The following is a 21852-nucleotide window of genomic DNA, read 5'->3' on the forward strand; positions in this document are numbered from 1 at the left end:
ATTATTATGATATAACTTAAAATTTTATTATAATTACATAAAACCTAACACAGTTACGGGATAACGGATATGAATAGAAATAAAACGATTCGAATTATAGAAATGTTTGTCGATATGCAACGTTTAAGATCAAATGTTTAACGTAAATAAATACGAAATGACATCGGTGGTAAATGATACTTACAAAAAATTGTTTTTCAGTCTGTGCGTACAGATGACGATGTCACGTAACACCGGGTCACATATCGCTACGAGGGAGAGCTCGAGTTCACACAATCGTTGACTTAATATTATTTGTTCTCGTTCTGTAGTAAGCTGTTCGGTGGCCTCGCTCCCGTACCACTAAACGTATTCGTATTCGTATTCGTGCTCGTACACGATACGATACAAGTAAAAATATATGCAAAGCAGTATGTCTCGTCACATACAAAACGTGTCGATGGCAGTAGGAAACCTCTAATAAAATAAATATTTTCATCCGACTCACTGGATAATATTAAAAATATTTTTTTTCTTAATCACAGCTATCAGTCTGTCAAAATTTAAAAATTAAGTATATTTTCAGAATTGGATTAGTCGTTCCTCACTTATATAGGTTATTTATTCAAGTACGAGTACAATCAAGGTACAAAAGTGACTAATGTAAGACCGCAGAGTATTGTTTTGACGCGAATGCGTATTGACATACAAGAGAGGTTGTACAGTTAATTGGAACATAGAAATTTGGTCGTTGAAACTACGTTATTACGTATATCAAGCACGGTGCGTCGAGACGAGTCGAGTTCTCTTATAGTACACGAACATTGAATATAAACAATTTGACACAGGTACGACAGAGATCTAATGAAAGAATAATACGAATAATAACTACTTTCGATATAAGGATATGATTATTAATTATGCTCGATAACAAAAGCTCGTTTAAAGCGATGTTCGAATGCGAGGAGACTAGAGAAGCAGTGTCTTGTGAAGTTAGCGAGCAGTAACTGGAGTCTACTGCATCAATTAACTGTTGGTGGGGGGGGGGTTGGCCTTGATACACATACATATATACACAAACGCTATGTACTCGTCAGTAAAACAATCGAATACGAGCCAAGCGACATTGGAAAGTGACGTGCCATGGAAGGACACCGGGCGAGAAGTCGGCCCAATGACCTGACGAGTAGCGCTCGGTGACTATCGTTTTGTGTCCACTTAATGACCTATAATAACATTACATATAGCAGTTAAAAATATTCTCAGCAATCACATTTATTTAAATTACCAAATAGAGAATTTAGCTTACTTCAACATTTTAATCAATGGCCCTCTGTTTACACGTAAAGTCACTCAGTACATTATTTTGTATTAATCAGTTGTTGTGTTAATCAAGAACACCCTTTGTCTTACAGCTATATATACCAATAATACAAAAATCCATTCACTATAATTAAGGTAAATTTTAGATATTTAAACACTAAAATGTAAAATATTAAACATCCTAAATAAACTCTGATATTCCAATTTTTAGGCATTAGCTCAATTAATTAAATATATTCTTGAGTGACTATGACAAAAGAGAAATAAATGCAATATAATAATACTACCCAACCATTCCCTTGTATCATTAAGACAGGTTCCAAGCTGCTCGGGCCGATCTACCGCCTACCGCCTACCGCTACCGCCTACCGCTACCGCCTACCGCTACGCTACTTCAAAGCCTTCGTTAGATTATATTTGGTATTCTCTTAATCGCACCACGAAACAAGACTAGAGGAATGATTGCCTCTTGTGCCGACGCCGATCCGCCACGACCCTCGTAATTAAGGAAGACTAGTTTCTTTGTAGATATCACCTAATATGCTTCTATTGTAATAGGACGTCAACGTACAAAAATATATATAAAAAAAGATAACAAGCAACTTTTTAAACCTTATCAAATTAAAAGGCCCTTCTGTATACTGTACACTACCGATGCCGCTATGACGCGATACCCGTCGCCTATACGAGCTCTCGTTAATGGAAACATGAAATGTCTTTTTAGTATGCATCGCTGTCGAGCGCAATGGACGTTTACAGGATAAATAAACCATACCGTTTCGTATATATTTGGTCCCTATACGAGTCAACTGTTCAAATAAATAATATTCAAGCTATTTCGATTGAGATCGCATAAAAATGCGTTATTAAAGCAGACCCCGATACCGCGCCGGCGTCCCCGGACAAATTACCAATTTTCATTTAAATTAGACTAAGTCTCAGTGGAATTTGAACTATTACAATGGGAGACGTCGAGCGGTATCGATGTATCATTATAAAATATTACTAACTGAGATGCGTTCTAGGCGGTACACATATACGCGAACACGATGCAATACTCGTTACACTGATCCATCCGTAAGACAATTAAAAGCTAATCAATGAAGGCGAACATAATTTTAAAAATTTCACTCGTGCGCCAAGGAGGAGTTATAATAAAGTTTAAAAAATAAAAAAAAAAATTATAATAATAACAACAATATTATGAGCAAACTACTATTTGAATACTTGAGCTAAAATAACACCAGAGCAGCTTGGACAGAACACCGACCTCGGCGGCGGCTGTTAAAATAAATGGCTCCCATTTGTACGATCAATAGTTTTGTTGTGATGTCACAGATCCACGCAGATTATCTAAGAATATATTATTATAATGTGGTCGTTAATGGCAATAAGACATCGACTTTGGCATACAAGTGTTATGTACGGCCCGCGCGTAACCCGCACGATGCCTTCGACGGATCATACTCCAAGTAAATAAACAGTTCAGTTACATATTAATTCGGGTAAACTTCATGAAAAACCAAATAAATAGATAAAAATATTTACACGTAAGTATAATATATAAAATGTTGATTGATGTCATAACACTTATAATAAAAGTAAAACATAGCTAAGCTCATTAATGATTACACGAGGCGAGCGCGGGCGCGGGCCTCGCGGGCGCGGGCCTCGCGGGCGCGGGCCTCGCGGGCGCGGGCCTCGCGGGCGCGGGCCTCGCCGCCGCAGCCTTATATTGTCTACGGCTAGTCCCGACCGGTGCCTAGCGCACAATTCATTACAAGGAAACTATTAAACCTGCCATCGGTTACGGTAACGTACCACAGTTCATTGAGGCACAATCATTGGTTTTTTATTAATTGCTTTTCTTTTTTTTCGTTTTTTATTTTTCTTTTTTTTATTTTTTATTATTTTCTTACATTAAAATCTATGATAATTATTATAATTACTTTTAGGTACGTAAATTTATTCTAGATAACAGAAACAAGTCACGAAAATGTTAGAAGTGAAAGCGTGAAGCGTATTAAAATCTTTTAAGAATATAATTTCACAATATATACATATTACAGTATAAGGTGTAAGGTATATAAATATACAACAACATAATAATAACACAGACTAAATTGCACGTGGCGCAATCGTGTGCAGGAAATATGCAGTCCTTGAACCGAGAGGAGATTCAGTTTGCGCGACGCGAGCGCCGCTCACAACCTGGCCGGTCCCACTCCGCCCTACCGACACCTAACACCGCTACACCACAACGCCTATATTATGTATCTTTATTATAATAACATACTCATTACTTAAGTACTGTTTACATTTAACTGACTAAAAAACTTCAAGGCATGACTTTTACGTCTTTAATCTATGGACAACGTATTCTACAGGGCACTGGATCATTATACTTTCGGTTACTCGGCTTGTCTAATTTTTTTTCTTTAATTGAAAATTTTTATAAAAATTAAATGTCGAACTTTATTGCTGTAATAAATTCACGTTCCGACCAGACTACTTACTGCGATTGAGGCATCATCGATCGGTGTAGACGTGGACAGAAACGACACCAGTTAACTAAAATTATATATTTTTATTTAACCCTATCGAATCGATTAAAAAGAAACACCCTCACATAAAATTGAGCTCGACAACAATAGAATTGACATGTTGACTGTTAAGCGGCTTGCGCTTTGTTGCGTACACGTAACACGAATGGAATAGGAACATCAGATCAAAAACCCGTACCGAAAACTAATTTCAAAATTAATTTGGAAGATATGTCTAAGCAGAGATGCAATCAATTTCGTTCCAAACATCATCATCTTTGATACTCATTCTTTGGCACCTAACAATATACGTCGTGTCGACAAGGTCTGCGATAAGGCCTTCGAGTAGGCAAAACCGTTGGGTTTCCTTCGTTGCATATACAGTGCCTTCAATAATAGTATTAACATCCAAAATGCTGTAGTAAAAATATGTTATAATATGTAACTGGTCACGATTGAACTAGATGATCGTATCGTTACAAGCGACTGACGAAAGGCGATGAGAATATGCAACTGACAACGGTGACATTAATACCGTTAGAATAGGTCCCTATATAGGTGATACACAGTAATGAGAAATGCTAATATTGTTTCTAATTGAACACATCATACATCGAAACATTTAACACTATAATCTAAGGGTTCGAAGCGGTCGAAGAGTCCAAACGCACAAATACTTTCCACATCGCAATCACTTAACTTATTTAATTTGTGAAGAGTCCTCGAGCGCGAGACTCGATAAGGTACAGCGATTACTTAACACCTAACTTAGCACTACGATCGTACGTTTAATTCAAAGATCACTGGAAGATGCTCAAAATACATATAATGTACATTATTTTAGTCAATCGCTTTCTGTGACCGATCGTTCGGATCAAGCGTGGTGGGTCTCGCCTCGCCTCGCCTCGCCTCACCTCGCCTCGCTTCGCCTCGCCTGTCGACGTAGCTAACCCCGTTACATATTGGTAATGATATATTTTGGCAGAGTATCTCTGTGGCACACCATCAATAAATTAAATAGTAAATAAAAATGTAAATAAACTTTTATCATAACGAACATTTACAAGTGCGATCGTTGCCATAAAATATCAATTGTATGCTTATCGTAACCTACGATAGGACTTAAGTGTAAACTTACAGCTACTATGATGTAATACCGAGAGACCTACGACTACAAGTATATTATTAACAGAATATCTAAAGCATATGTCACTTTGAATAACGTTCAAATTGAGCCTATAGAAAATACCACAAATCTTTTATTAAATAGATATTGATATGGCTAAATTTAAGTTAGAACTTTATTCTTACCTATACACAAAAGTGTAATATTTAAATTACGGTCAATTATAGTACTTTATAACACTTCTCACAAATGTATGTAATATAAAATGATAAAACAATTTTCAATTTAATATATTAGGTTACCCTTACATTAATCGTATAATCTAGATAATCGTTTCATATATTAAACATAAAGTGGCACTTGAATCACAAATACTGGAAAAAATTTTGGGAAATTTTTAGCATCGGCGGAGGCTGCGGAGCCCCACGACTGGCAAGATGCGCCTTCCCGCTCAGACTATACGGCTTAAAGGAATTTATCTCTACAAGAATGCACTTCGAATCTCATCGATTACAATTTTTGTTACTCTCATTAAAATTACCAACTAATAATAAAACTTTCGACAATCGGGCGAAATGCACATAAACATTTATTGCTGAATTAAATATCACTACTGGAAAAACGAAGGCTCATCGCGAGTGAGAATTTAAAAACGGAATAAATAATCATAAAATACGTACAGCATATGCGAGATAAACACAAATAAAAATAAACACGAAAGAAACTCGGAACGCAACAGCTCGACGGGCGAAACAGCAACAGCCCTCGAGCGCAACAAAATAAATACATACTAAAATAAGGTCACGGGACGAGTGACTGAGGTAGCCCGCGACGCAACTACTCTACTCCGATAGCTTATATTATTTGGTAATTCCGTCGACGCGGACGCGACGAGCGCGCGCGTCTCACCCGCGCGCCCGCCCCAGCGCATATGTTAATTCTTATGTACACTAAGTAATCTACGTGAACACTTACGAAACAGTAGAATATAGTATTGTGGACAGTCGGCTGCGGCTCGACGTGACTAGGCGAATGAAGTGTCCGCCCGGAGGCGGCGAAGCGTAATTACAACTAGACTCCTGCGTCGGCGCTTAGATGGACTCCCCGCCGAGCAGGTCCGGCGGCAGGAACGAGTTCAGCGACGACGGCGTGGCGCGCTGCTCGTGCTGCTCCGGCCACAGCCCGGGGAAGCCGCCGCCCCAGCCGTCCTGCGCACACACGGCCGTCACTCGCTGGCACACAACACGCACAGGCGGACGCGTCCGCCTACATACACACGCTACCGTACCTTCGCGCCGCCGCCGCGCCAGGCGCCGCCGCCGCCCGAGCCCAGGTGCTGCAGGATCATCTGCACTTCGGACTCCGCCGGCGACTCCGCGAAGATCGTAGTGTTGCTTAACACGCAGTTGTTCAGAGCCATCTGAGCCTGTTGATCACCATTCCAATGAGTACATAATATTCCCTACTCCAAAATATGTCACAATATTTTTATCCCTCGATAACAAACATCGTATCCTTTTTAATTTGTCCTAGTTACCTTAGCGGCCTCCTCCCGAGTGGAGTAGCGCGCGAGGGCCAGTCCCTGGTTGAGGTAGAGGTGGAAGTTCTGCAGGGGCCCGTGCTGCACGCAGAGCGTCTTCAGAGTCGATCCATCGATCTGGTAGAAGTTATTTTTATTAATATATTTCTATACAAACTAAAATATTATATTCGTTTATTTCTGTATTTTATTTCTCACTGTAATCATACAAAACATTGTAGTTTACCTGTGCAGTGAGGTTCTTCAATAGTAGCCAGGTAGACGCTTGCCACGAAGGCACAGCGCGCGCGTTGACATGATGCTGAGGCCATTTATTGAGGCCGGGAGGTGCGGGACGAGGCTTAGCTCCCCAAGCATCCGCAGGCTTCAAGCCTCCGGCGCTGGTCGCAGGTGGAGCGTAGCTCCAAGTCGATGAGGAGAGGGACCGTTCGCCCCCAGGAGGCGAAGTCTTCCCTCCGAGCATATCACTGTCTTTTATAGCGGTGAGCGAAAGAGGTGAACGAACGACCGATCCCGGCGTCATAGCGGGATCATCTTCGACGTTCTTCATTTGATTACCCTATACACGGAAGGTGATAATTAATAAAAAAAATACATAAATAAAATAAATAGAAAATAACAAAATAAATCAATACATCTAAAATAATGAATATTTGAAGTTCCTACCTTCCACGGCTTGCCGGGCTCGAACTCGGGCACCAGGTCGTACACGGGCGGGTGCACGGGGTGCGAGGGCCACGCGTCCTTGCCGTCCGCCACGTCGGCGCCGCCGTCGCCCCAGCCCTCGCCGCCGCGCCCCACGCCCCACGTGCTGCGTATGGTCGATAGGACATTTATGCATTAGCTTACAGTACTTGCTATTTGTCGCGAGTATCAAACACATATTGATTTAGAAACTAAAGATAATTTTGTGGTGACTTTTCCTTAGAGGGCATTTTGCGATTGTAGTAGGAAGTGAGGTAAATAGTACCTATGCTCTAATCTCTACACGTATCCAAAATTATATTCAATTCATTTAAATAAAATGCACATCAAAACTAATGTTTTCATATTTAAAAACTTACGTATCCTGCTGTAATCCAATCTGGTTAAGCTGTGGGCTGGTTGCGGACTTAGCTGTTCCAGGAGCACGACTGAAATCAGTGCCTTCGCCATCTTTATCCAGTGATGGCAACTTCCATTGAGTCAGGCGAGATTGCTGGTTACCACTTGCACCATAAGCCTATGAAGTAAAAACATAATTAGGTTGTAATTTTTAAATTTAATTAGTAAATTATGAGTATTTCATATTCATAAATCTTTGATTTTGAATATGACTTACAGATTGAGTGTCCTTTGTGATACTCATGTCACTAAAGTTGTTCTGCAAATGAGACAGGGGGTCATGGCTCTGTTTGAACAAGTCGGAACCTCCGGCTTGCTGTTTCATATAGAGAGCTTGCTGTGTCGTTATCTGGTTCTGTACAAAGAATTTAAAAAAACTTGATTATGGAGCAATGCAATGCAATCATAAATTTATATAATACACAATAATAATATGGTAAATTTATATCCAACAACAATTATAACATAAAAATTAAATTAGGTTGGACTTCGACCAAGAATGATCATGTCTGAATTTATAAGTTGAGTGAATGTATTGTTTACAAATTGGCTGTCTTCAATTTAAAGATGTTTGCAAAGCTCTTAATGCTGATCTTTGGGATTTCCGCCAAATGTGAATTTGTCCATATTTGCTTGATATCCCAAAGATCCTGCAGTGTCTGATATTTTGGTTATTGTGATGATGAGAATATATGGATACCAATAAACTTGTCATTATATTTTTTGTTTATTATTATGAATATAAATAAAAATATAATATGTAAATTGTGATATAATAAGTTACCTGAAGGCCTGCAATTTGTTGCTTAGCCTTTGTAATTTGCATCGAATACTGCAATGCAAGGGATGAATTCGCCTTTGATATAGCAAGGGTGTGCTGTTGTACGAATTGTTGCAGCACTTTAATCTAGAACAATAACAATGTTTTATAAATTAATTATTGTTTCATGATCCTTTATATCGACAATCATTTATAAGATACAAAGACATCATGTTATCTGTTATAAATAATCAATTCAAATCATATCAAAATATACTTTATTCAAGTAGTCTTTTACAAGCACTTTTCAATCGTCATTTAACAAAATATAGGAGTATTAGGGAAGCTACCACCGTTTCGGCATGCAGATTCTACGGAGAAGAACCAGCAAGAAACTTAGTTACTCTTTTTTTGCTGTTATATCAGCGCCATTAAGCTTGTTTTCGATATAAATCAACTAAAGTTGAAAATGTAAAACAGACATCAGGTATTTTTCCTTTCACGGCATAACAGCCTATAGACTGCTTTGCATACAATAGATAATTGGCATAACGACCCTAGAATGGATCGCGGCGAACACCAAATCACAAACACGAATCTATTTATTGTTAGTGAGCCATTGAACTATATAGAATTAATTTTAACTATAAAACCACAAGGTCTCAACAGTACAGGTGGTTTCCTTTCAAATGTGAATTGAATGAGACAAATAACAGTTTTTTACTGAAGAATTACTTTGATTGCTCAAATTTTGAGATAAAATATGTTCATATAATATGTGTATATAAAGGTTGTATTTAAATTACATGGAAAATAATATTCAATACTATCATATTATAAAAATTTTTTCAATAATTTCTTACTTGTTGCAACAGCTGGTTGAGTAGCACTAGCGTTTGTGGTGCAAGTGGCTGATTCAAGATCTGATGGTTCAGATATCCCGCTGAGACTGCCATTTGAATTTGCTGTACCAACATACGTAGCTGGGCCGTGCTTGGTTGTCCGCTACTGCCGGTTCCACTGTTCAAGTTACAAAAGGTCATCAAGTGTATTGTGAAAATAACATTTTTTTAAATTAAAATATATTATATTTGTTACCAGAAGTGGTTAGACATAAGTGAATAATACCTGTTGGGGTTATAAGAAGGATGATGCTGCACAGATGGTGGTGGTGGCTGGTTAAGAAGTTTCTGCACGACAGCAGGCGACACTGGTACCGTAGGTTGGGGCTGGAAGGGTCCATGGTGAAAGTGCTCATCACGCCGCCATCCATCACCTCGTGTCGCAGTCAGCATCTCAAGAGCCTCCTCAGTGTTCATGTCACGACTACGTAAAGCTGCTTCAGCCTCTTCCTTTTTGTAACCCATCTCCACGAGATATCTAATAAAATATTTTTCGATGAAGAAATATTTTATATAACATAATATATAGGTTAATCTGGTCACTAAAATACTACATACCTAAACTGCTTGCTGTTCCAAACCATCTCCTTAGGCAGTTGCTTTCCGAGCGCACCGCTTTGTGGCGGTTTAGGGCCGCCCCACTCTCCGATATCATCAGGCCAGGCGGCGGCCGGACCGGATGGCTTCGGTTTCGGCACTGGCCAGAGTGCAGGTCCAGTGACGTCGGGCCACCCGGACACATCACGCTCACCCCAGGCTGCGGCCGCGTGCGAGTCCTCCCATGAGCCGTTACGTTGCGAATGCGCGCCCCAGACGGCATCCGGCTTGGAGGGTGCAGGTGCAATGCGTTGAGGTGCGGGGGGCCCTTGCGGTGCGCCGCGAGACATACCGCCCATACCACGCTGGGCCCATAGGGACGTACCGTCATCGAACCCGGTTCCTGCACGTCGCGCTGCCGGCGGAGATGGCTCCTCCCATCCTGACGATTTAATCGTCTCTTTTGGACCCTTTGCAAATAAAACAAAAAAAATAATAAAATTTTTGGTACATACACGTAGTAATTGACAGCAACGAAATGTTATTATGATCACTTTAATACCTGTGCACCCCATTGATTAACGCCACCGGACGGCATCATTTTATTGGGGCCACCGGGGTGTTGATGGTGCTGATTCCACATGTCACCATTTAATCGACCGGATATTCCTCCACGGAGATCGTGACGCGGATCGGCAGGTTGCTGTCTAGGATCAGGAGTGCGATGAGGATCGAGTCTCGGGTCAGAAGACCTGTGAGGCTCACCCCAAGCATTCCAATCATCCTTCTTTGGTACTGCCCATTGCTGGGAATGTTGTGGGGGACCCGCAGGCCATTGTTGTGGAGGTGGTGCACCAGTCCAAACGTTTGCCGAATCGGCGGCATCGTCATCTTCACCCCAAGTACCGCCTATGTTTGTTGTAGGAGTATGACCCCATGGAGTCTTTGTTGCAGGCTGAGGTGGAGGTTGACCACCATTTCTCAAATTTGCTTCCCAGAGATCAGTTCCAAGGAAAGCACCATTGTTTACATTGGGCTTCCAAGCTGGCTGTGCCCCAGCAGCAGCTGGCTCTACCTTTGCTCCTGGTTCAGGAGATCCAGGTACATCCCAATTAGTATCTTGGTTCACATGTTGCTAAAAATAAATATAACACTTAAATTTATTTTGTGGAAATCTTGCCAACTTGCCTCATATTTTAGTCTGCCCATAAATTTTAAGTAGTTAATTACGAAAATAAACAAAGAACACAGTCACACATAAGACTTTTATTTATTTAAAATACAAAAATGTATTATGAATAATATTCATTTTTGAACAGATTAGCAAATAAAATAGTATTTTGCAATCTATTCAAATATAGGTACAGGTATATTCTTAAAATAACTGAAGTTCTATCTTAATATAATTTTATTTTATAATTATATAATTAATAACATTTTTTTAAATACTTACACCTCCCCAGCCGTCCTGACTGAATAAAGCCTCTCTCATAGAGTTTAACTGCTCTATCTTGGCTGAAGTATTATTTGGGTTGCCATTATTTCCTATAGCCGTTGACACACCATTGGAATTTGCATTAGGATTAGACGGGTTGCTAACTCCATTATTACCATTCGCAGTATTATTTGTGCCTAACAAATATAAATATATTATTGCAATATACTATAATTAATATTTATCTATAGCGAGAATTTAATCTATCTTCTATCATTAGTACTTACCATTACTTTGGGGTGCACCATTATTATTTTGTGCATTTGGCATATTTGGTGGTGATGTTTGCCAACTTTGTGATGCTCCACTAGTTGGTGGCAATTGATTGCCATTTCCCTTGTTACTGTTCACTATGACAAAAAAATTGTGATTAGCATCAATTATTGATAGGAATCATTATTAACAAACATGCAATTATCATTAGAAAATTATGGTAATAAGTTAACTCACTGTCAGTTTGCGCAGTGGGTGGTCGTTGAGTGTTATTCCACTGCTGAGTATTGTTGGTTCCATTGTTGGTTTGGCCACTGGAATTACCACCCCAATTTCCAGCTGATAGAAAAATATACACAAGTTAAATCAAACCAATTTAGGAAATAATTTACTGATTAATATTTGGAGATATATAATATTACCACTATTAGATGCAGGTGGACTGCCCCACCCACTTGCAGCATTGAGAGAACTTTCTCCTCCACCCTGCAGCCGAAGTCGTCGTGGAACACCCCAAGAATCTAATTCATTAGTCTTAGCCATTTCTTTAATAATCTCTCCTTCCTTTTCTATTAGTTCCAACATAGCGTCGAAAGTTAAATCGCCATTAGCGAATGTCTTCAATACTGGCCTAGTTGATGTTTCATTACCAACTTCCAATACTTTATTGTCATGGTTGGTTTCTACAGACTTGTCGTTATAAGTAATCATTCGAGTTTTCGTTTTGCATATCATTTTATGAATAGACTTTTCGTTTAGTAGTTGCGTCTTATCCATGCAAGGCTCATCTCGTATAATACAAACTGAGGATTTAAAAGCGTAATCAGACTTGTTCATATACTCTGGCGCTCCCAACGCCATCTTATAGTTTAAGTTAAAGCTACTGAAATACGGGTCACTGTATGAGATACCCTGGACTGTTATGGCGTTAATCTTTAAAGGAATGCAGTAGTTAGGCGTATCGCCAATCATTTGGTTTTGTTGGATACTATCAACAAACTCTACATTATAAATATTATTATCTACCATTTTTATTCTAATTTGCTGACTTTCATCCTTCTCTTCGACTCGCTTATAAGCACCAAATTTATTTGTGTACACCACCAACATTGAGGTGGAATAATTACATTGCATTGGTTCGGTAACAGTATCAATATTGGAGTAACAATTATCCTTAATTAAATGTGGAACACATAATATTACAGAAACATTAGACATCAGACAATTATTATAAATAGAATAATTTTCTACAATATCCACCTAGTATTATACTTATTTTCACAGATTGCATATTGTTTCAATTATAGACTAAGTAACAATGGTTCGTAGTGATGCAGTCAATAAAGCAGGTAGCAGTGTTTGTGCCTCTGTGGCAGAGGGCAGGGTGAGATCACCGCTGGAAGCTGCTGCGGACTCGCCTCTAGCCCCAATTGGCCCAGCCCTACAACAAAATGACCTATAAGAACAATATTATCTATTATTGTACATTTTATACTAATGACATTATTTAATATGTATAGTGTATACTATAAATAGCGTCGAGATAATAAACGTCTCAAGACTATTTTTGTAGTAAATCTGTCTAGTTAGAAGCTAATACGCATGACGTCGAAACTTACCTTATAGGACGGACGAGAGGCTGAGCTGTATATCACAGATAATGCGGGCTCGGCAGATCCTTAAGAGCAGCTTTGCAGTTAGCTCGATCGTTTCACTTTTTCTGTTTAAGAATAAAATATTGCTATAGTACATAATGTATGTTGATAACAACCAACATTGATCGATAGTGACACGAATAAATACATTTTGAGGTTAGTTCAAGGACTCTTGGGAACCTGGTACAATTTTCAAGTATTGATATAAATGACCCGACGCGCAAAGGTTTGTTATTATAACACATGAACATGATATTGCGTCGCGGTTAGGCTCGATAAGCGTATGTTTCTATCACACCGAATTCGCGTACAGCGATTTGCAACATCCAACTCGCCATATAACAAACAGTACCTACGAACACAGGTTTCCACAAAACACTCATATCAAATTTGATTATTCATATTTAACATTTTTACATCAAATTATTCTTTTCACAGCAGCAGGTACCATGTAGATACTTGTATATTTCGGCCTTGAGACTCGATGTTGAATATCTACAGACTCGTATATATCTATCTACGTTATATATTTATCTACACTACCTATCTATACCTAGAGTGAAAGTTAACACGACCTGATAGGAGTTTATTTGAGCAAATATTCTAAAAATTATTATTGCCAAACGTTTACGTCCATAGAAAATATATAATAAATACGAAAAATTCACAAATATCACAATTTTGCAAGAGAAAATACAAAAAATTCTTACGTGACACGAACGAGCACAACGGTGTTATATTACTAGACAGAATGAGACAGTAAATTTAGTCTGATACTGACGTTCTGTTTATTGGAGCGAGACAAAACATACGCCTGAGAAAGCGATGCCATAAATGCTAAATACGTATCAGGGCGAATTCACATTTGTTAAAATTATTGTATTACACAAAACATACCTTCGTTTTGTTTAATTGTTGGCACATTTACTATATAGAATTATACAAAATCACAATCCCAAACCCCCGAGAACACGGCTTCGACGGCTGGATGGAATGATTTCGTCGTCGGGGTTCGCACGAAGAGTTAAGAAACGTTGTCAATTCTAGATGTACCCAATAACGGTAAAGATACACAACCGCTTCTGTCTCTGTCATTTTGTCGGGTAATAGCAATTGGCTTTGAATATATACCTATTACAATATAATGTATAATACATAAATACCGTATAGCCGTAGAGTACACGACGACTTAGATGTTAGTTGTATTATGTTATTTATTATGAACTTGTAATGTTATTGTATAAGATTACAGGAATGTCATTGCTGTGCAGTTTTTAGAATATTGAACTGGAAAAATGCTACGATAGTAATAACTGTACATTTTTGAACCAATGAGCACCTCGATTTTCTCAAATCTATTATTTTTTATACACTGTCAATGAATATCTCTAAAGTACATCTTTTAAAATGAAATAATAATGCAATCGATGACATTTGCTAGTTCAGTCGATTATAGATTGTAGAGCTATGTATTAAATATTAATCGTATTCATACAATAGGCCTAATGGTAGAACAATAAAATATAGCGCTGGAGAATATTGTATGTATGTACTTAATAATAATTATTATAACAGCTTCATTAAAATCAGTCCATAGACGCTTATCGATAAAACCTCTCAATTAAAATAAATTCATGTTTTATATCAGCATTCATTATATTAGGCACCATTAATTATATTAGGTACCTATATTATGTAGTTGGTTTCGGTCAAACCTATGCCATTTCTACGGTCTACCAAACTATAAGAAATAATTAAATACCTATTAAAGACCTTGTCTGCGGTACACACGTTATCATAATTCTTACAATAATTTGATTATTTATAGGGAAATACCTTATCAAAGACAATATATTTATTCGAACAATAAATAACTATAACATAAATAGGTATATAGTTAAGTATATATATTTTGCAGTTTGTTAAAAACCGAAGCTACTGTGTAACTGCGATACTCTCTGGATCTGGGTATCATTGGGGTACATTATCTAAGCGAAATCATTGAGTCTTTGTTGACTTATATGTATTAAGATATTACTGATATTAAGTGCTACTGAAACAAATTTAATTGGGCTTGACAAGTCTTTTAAAACTTAGTGATGTCAGTTGTCAGGTGGTAATGATGAACAATTCGGTGGCAGGCCTGACTCCTTAAAAAATATTAAGATTTTGTAGAACGACTAGGCTGCTTGTGGAAAACTATAGAGTTTTGCCAATTTCTGGTAAAAATGTATACTTATTATATAGACCATATTAATGCTGGCGAAATAGCTATAGATATATTATATCCTAGGCAAGATAGCTATAATAAAGTTTGAAAGTCCTCTCTCTCCATTCAACATGACATAATAAAATAATCTTTACTCGAACCCATCTTGCCTTGTAGGATGTAAGAAAATGTTTGTTAATACAGAAATACTTAAAATCAAAAAACAGAAATAAAAAATATTTTTCGTCGCCATCCGCATAATTGAAACGATACTAATATTATATAGTCTTTAAAATGTTAGACTCAAATTTATATATAAGTTATTTTTAAAACATCAAGTACCTATAATCATTATACATTTTTCATAATGGGCATAGACCGACTCTTTTTAAAGAACGGCAGCGCTGAGCGCACCCACAAGCATTTCGGTGTTGCAAATATCCTGCCAGTTTGCTCCCTATGACATAAAGAAAACTTACCTATTCCGAATTAAGTATATATAGAGTAAAATTAGGCGATTTCTGAATACATATTTAACAGTCAATGCATCGCAATGACACTTGCTGTCTATATATACATGCTGCATATGATTGCAAACATTTATTAAAATATCTTAAGCAAACCGTAAAAGGCAATATTTATCAAATGTTTAAAATTATCTTTACCCTCATTTTTCAACACATAAATATATGATTACTAGTGATATTTATGTAAAGTGTCAATATTTTGAAACCTACAAATATCTCTTACACTGTTCTTTTAGTATCGTGGGTAAACATAAATTATAAAAAAACTTATAGTTAAATTGTTTTATTGCATAATACTCGGTTATTTTATTTTCAGATAATATATGAAGAAAGAATGGAATGATGTTTAATAAATTATAAGTGGAATTGATTGAAAATAATATTCAAATATTTAATAATCCTTAAGGGCTAGTTTAGCGAAGATTATAATGATTTTATGCATAGTACCTAAAATAAAAATTTAAAACATGAGCGTAGCTTCAAAATCGGAAAACGATCTTTAGATTTTTCTTAAAATTATTATTGCAATGTCGCAACAGAAAATTAAAGATTTTTTTTCTCTTGATTAAACAAGTCACACAGTTATTAATTTATTTGATAAGAAAAATAGTTTTTTTAGGTAAACATTTTAAGGGATGGCAGCCCTGAATAGATGAATGAAAAGAAATAGACATTAGTTTGAAGTTTCTCGTATTGACAAACAACACAACAATGATCGAAATGTCAAAATATATGCGGATTCGATGTCAGCAAAAGATAAAGAAATAGTTCGAACATATTGAATTTTTTTGCTGCCGTAGCATAATTTAGAAATAAATTAACAGTAATTTTTTTTAGGCTACCTATCTTGTTTTTTCTTTACAAATATGTCGTGTTGGAAGTCTGTGTCATGTTTCGTCGCCCGTGGATAATAAAAAAAGTAACGATGCCGATCACCGAAACTGGTGATCAATATTCCGTATGGGTAAGTAATAATAAAAATATAATCAAATATTAAAGATATTATTATATAGGCACTAAACTTATACGCATTTCTGGTTTTGGTGAGTTTTTGAAAAAAGTTTGAAACAGATGTTTAAACTTTTTTTAACACCTTTTAAAACAGATGTGATAAAGTTTTTTTTAAATTGTTGTTAGTGTAAACACATTTATTTTAATATAATGAAAATTAAATTTGTTTTATAATTTCTTATTAAAACAACTTTGTTTGTATTAGTCATATTTTTTTAAAATATTGATTGCAGCATGTTAAATATATAATAATTTATATTCTTTATTCATTGATTTCTCTAATCATCAATACAAATATATATTATCTAATAACTACTTTGATAGTTGATATTTTATTATTTGTTGTAAGTGAACTTAACATTAGTTTTTGTAGATTTTTTCTATATATAAAAATTCTAAATAAAATACCTAATAAACAAAATACATAATTTGAAAGCTCATAAAATAATTATGATAATTATAAGGAACTATGAAACACAACTGTACCACTTGTTTGAATTATTTAAAAAAACTAAATGGTTAGCAAAATATTTTCTAAATTTCTTTACCCAAACTATAAAATTAATTATGTTATAACCAATAAGTTATATTGTATTTAAAGTAATTGCTTGATAATATTCATAATCAATTAATTCTTAAGACTAATATTGAAGAATTTATTAATAATTTTTATTTAACTTGCAGGATTGTAATTATTGAATCTAACATTTTGTTTCTTTCAGGTTGGTTTAATTTACATTTTCAACTTGATAGTAGGGACTGGTGCCCTAACCCTCCCTGCAGCGTTTGCCCGAGCAGGATGGGGTCTCAGTACAATATCGCTGGTCTTCCTAGCATTCATGAGCTTTATGAATGCTACATATGTGATAGAAACAATGGCATGTGCAAACGCTGTTTTAAAATGGAAGAGATTACAATTAATTAAAAGAAACAGTGTAAGTATCACAGATGTTTAAGTGAAAATGTTATAAATTGAAAAAAAAACGAAAAATTTTAAATAACTTTCATGTTATAGGAAAACAGTCGTAGGCTCATTCATCAACAACTATTTTGGATAAATTAAAGCAATTCATTTCTTTATGTTATTGCACACATTCACAAACCAATAAATTTGATAGATTGTTTACTAAGAGTTCATATACAAATACATAAATTGCATATTGTTAATATTACTCATACTATTATTGTATATTTTCAATGCAGTACTATTATTACACAGGGAAGTATTTTATACAAATCCATACTTATCACATTTGAACATCCTGATTAATAAATTAAACGTAAATTATGTAATTATAAATATATGACATTGAATAGTCACAACTTATGACAAAATCATTTGTTAAATCATTGGATATGTTTGAAAAAAAGTCCTCTGCAGTTATCTAAATGATCTTATACATTGACAAGACATAATAACCAAGTTGTTAGAGTCAATAGATCTCTATCAAATATTACAGGTTGAGTTAATGCAAATAATATGTAAAATTTTAATTAGCAGCAAATGATAATTGTTTATTAATCATTATGTTAAGGTGAAAGCCAAGCTGGTCTCTAATGTTTAAAACATTAAATCATAATTACCACAACCACAACAAATAAATTTATAAAATAGAAAAGCCTATATTTACAGAAAACAACATTGCATCACTCTAGTAATCAATACTAATATTATAAACGCTAAACTCTGTCTGTCTGTTGTTCTTTCACAGACAAATTGCTGAACTGAATTTAATGAAATTTAGTATGAAATAAACTTGAACTCTATGAATGGACATAAGTTATTTTTTAAGGGTAAAAATCTGAGGACCAACTTCTAAAACTCGAGCATAGTTCACAACTAGAATACAATATTTACTGTTGTCAATTAAAAATAATGTTTCTTAAGAAAAATAAATCATATATTTACTTCCTGTTCACATTAAAGGTCCAAGAAAACGAATCTGATGAAGAAGGGATGTCATCCCATGCTTACGGTGATTTAGAAGATCCCCTTGTTTGTGGGGAGTCCATCCCATCCCGTTACTACAGTCTCGATAAATGTATTGAATTAGGGGAAATGGCAAACCTGTTCCTAAGTAAAGTGGGAAGAACAATGTTTTACTGCACTCTTTGTGTATATTTATACGGAGACCTGTCTATATATTCAGCAGCAGTTTCAAAGTCATTAATGGATGTTATATGGTAAGGAAAGAAATCATTCTGAAGTTATAATAAATAAAGTTTGTTAAATCAAAGAGCCTAGTTTTAAAACCTGAGTGTCTTAATTAATTGTTGGTTTTTTCTCGTGCTTAGTGATGAAGAAAAACATTATAGGAAAACCTGAGTGTGTCGGGATACAATCTTACATATATATATATCCACCAATAAACTTTGAAGTGGCATGGTGGAGTAAATTCCAAATTTGACCAAAACCAACCCAAAAACTTGGATAGTTACTGAAAGACTGCAGATATTTATTAAAATCACATGGATGTATACATTATTTTAATTCATTGTTTAATAGAGGTTCATTTTTAAGTTGTTTAATTTATTTCATTTACAGTTCCACAGTGCCGTCAAATGTAACAAATACAACAAATTGGGATGTTCTTCCATGCTTCAACTCTCCATCTGACTTCACATCGACGTACACCCGCTTCGACTGCTATCGGGTCGCTCTTCTTACGTTCTTTGGAGCAATGGGACCGTTTGTCTTCTTCAACGTACAAAAGACCAAGTACTTACAGCTGTTCACATCTGGCATGAGATGGCTCGGTAAGTTTCGAACAAATGTCTATGGTCAATTTTGTATGTCTATGGTAACCTATCGATAATTAAAATATATATTTTCAGCTTTCGCCATCATGATATCGATGGCGATACACCTGCTCATAGTGTACGGGCCTCAAGGGAAGCCGCCGGCATTCGATTTCACAGGGATACCCACTCTCTTCGGAGCCTGCGTCTACTCCTTCATGTGTCACCATTCGCTGCCGGCACTCATAAGCCCGATACGAGGGAAGAGTCGTCTAGGACTCCATCTCGCTCTTGACTACGGACTCATAAGCATCTTCTATCTCCTTCTGGCATTCACGGGAGCGTTCGCGTTTTCAACGTTAAATGATTTGTATACACTTAACTTCGTGCCGACGGACAATGACAATATACTATTAGAAATCGTAGAATATTTCCTTGCGCTGTTCCCGGTCTTCACCCTGTCGACCAGTTTCCCAATAATAGCTATTACTTTAAGGAATAATCTACAAAGTCTGTTCTTAGACACGAGCCGCTTGGACTCGTATAACATTGTGTTCAGGAAATTATTGTTTCCCGTCGTCACTGTGGTACCGCCGCTGTTGTTGACGTACTTCCTACAGGATATAAGTATATTGATTAAATTTACGGGATCGTACGCCGGTACCGGTATTCAATATATGATACCTACTTTCTTAGTGCTCTCTGCGAGACGACATTGTACGAATTTATTAGGGCTCGGGGTTGTCAATAGATATAAGAGTCCCTTCTCCAATATCGCGTGGGCCATATTCGTTTTGCTGTGGTCCTTTATGTGCGTCATATTGGTAACGGTTAATATGTTTGAGAGGAATTCATGACATTAATTCAACGAGTAATTTTTTTTGTTTTTTTTATTAAATATATATTATAGTGTTTTAAAGCTTTATAGATACCGTGTGTTCATCGTTATTACTTTTACAATTTAATTATCAATCGACAGATTGATTTATATAGAAGAACGTTTTATATAAAATGTGCGATTTCTTAACTTTTGCTCAAATGTATAAATCTATTTAGGTGATTTCAGTATTTAAAATGTGACTTTTAAACGTAACAACATAAAACATAACATAGCTTAAACCAATCGCATAAATTGTTCATTTTATACAATCATCAATTTTAGTCAACTTATTTTATTAGAAGAACAAATTACTACTAAACTTGAAAACACAGTCTTTTATCGGTAAAATAATTTTAACCAACTTCTTACCTTCGCACTCGTTGCCCTTATATATGTACTTAATTTGTTAATCATTCGATGCTTGCAAATAAATGTGCTGTCTCTAGGCAGCTTTGTATGACGAGAAAAATATATTTCGCAGCATATAAATATAATTTTTACTAATAAATAATAAAATATATTATAAATACGAGCGGAGAGCATTCATAATATAGCATAGATTTATAAAAAATGAAAAAAGTGAAAAACCTACGCCTTTCCAAATTCACAAAATATTATCCAAATCCGTAAAACAAAACGTATTACTACTGGAATGAAAAAAAAATATTCAAATAATATAAATCGATTCAAAATCATACTTTGTTATAAAACCGACCCAAAAATATATGTGTATAAAATGTTGTAAATCTTAGATTGTGATTCTGCGTGACAGCTTAGACAATACTTTTTCTTGAATTTTATATATTATATAAACAGTGAAGTCTGATGTCGAGTCAAATGTGAATTGTCTTCCTCGTTCCTGTTACTTCACTAGATGCTTAAAAATACCAAATACTTTTTTATATTTTGCAATTTTTATAAACTTGATAATAATAATGTTAATGTATAGTTATAATCATAGAAGTATATTTTTATAAATCACGTAACAATAATAGAGTGATCGTATTTCTAAATTGTATAAGAAATAGATAAAGTATTAACAAAATTTTCGGTATTGATTTATTTATTTGTAATAATATATTCTAGTAGTAGAGATTTATATATTAAAAAACTGTTCCATTACAATCAAAATGATCTCCTTTTGAATCACACCTTTTTTATTTGATGTACTAAACATTTGCGTGGCCTAGAAATTTTTTTGTAAGTTATTTAAATATATTTTTTGGTATCGCTTAATATTGCAATAACGACGTTACTATTTTGTTTGTTAACAATAAATAGGAATTGATTTTCACAGGTCGATTGAATT

General features: G+C 35.7%; 2 protein-coding genes across 8 annotated transcripts; one reads left to right on the top strand and one right to left on the bottom strand.

Annotated features, from left to right (window-relative positions):
* Positions 1 to 3661: 3661 nt before the first annotated feature.
* LOC113396962 (protein Gawky) lies at positions 3662 to 14229 on the bottom strand. 7 transcript variants are annotated; one of them, XM_026635055.2, is made up of 18 exons: positions 14075 to 14229; positions 13142 to 13242; positions 11945 to 12963; positions 11760 to 11861; positions 11537 to 11659; positions 11268 to 11446; positions 10377 to 10949; positions 9836 to 10284; positions 9504 to 9755; positions 9239 to 9395; positions 8400 to 8522; positions 7833 to 7970; positions 7576 to 7733; positions 7178 to 7322; positions 6738 to 7070; positions 6509 to 6628; positions 6260 to 6397; positions 3662 to 6179 (listed from the first exon to the last, which is right to left on the bottom strand). In XM_026635055.2, the coding sequence occupies exons 3-18, from the start codon at positions 12738 to 12740 to the stop codon at positions 6063 to 6065; spliced, it is 3903 nt and encodes a 1300-aa protein (XP_026490840.1). In that variant the 5' UTR covers positions 12741 to 12963; positions 13142 to 13242; positions 14075 to 14229; the 3' UTR covers positions 3662 to 6062. The 7 variants fall into 7 exon arrangements, with proteins under 7 accessions (XP_026490840.1, XP_026490846.1, XP_026490841.1 ...); XM_026635061.2 differs by having other exon boundaries at positions 11945 to 12978; XM_026635056.2 differs by lacking the exon at positions 14075 to 14229 and adding an exon at positions 13888 to 13960.
* Positions 14230 to 16605: 2376 nt separating this feature from the next.
* Positions 16606 to 20889, top strand: LOC113396970 (uncharacterized protein). The gene is made up of 5 exons (XM_026635074.2): positions 16606 to 16877; positions 17647 to 17859; positions 18852 to 19108; positions 19470 to 19681; positions 19760 to 20889. Exons 1-5 carry the CDS (start codon positions 16803 to 16805, stop codon positions 20518 to 20520), a joined length of 1518 nt encoding a protein of 505 aa, XP_026490859.2. The 5' UTR covers positions 16606 to 16802; the 3' UTR covers positions 20521 to 20889.
* Positions 20890 to 21852: the final 963 nt, after the last annotated feature.

Source organism: Vanessa tameamea, chromosome 9 (assembly GCF_037043105.1).
Source record: "Vanessa tameamea isolate UH-Manoa-2023 chromosome 9, ilVanTame1 primary haplotype, whole genome shotgun sequence".
Classification (NCBI taxonomy): domain Eukaryota; kingdom Metazoa; phylum Arthropoda; class Insecta; order Lepidoptera; family Nymphalidae; genus Vanessa; species Vanessa tameamea.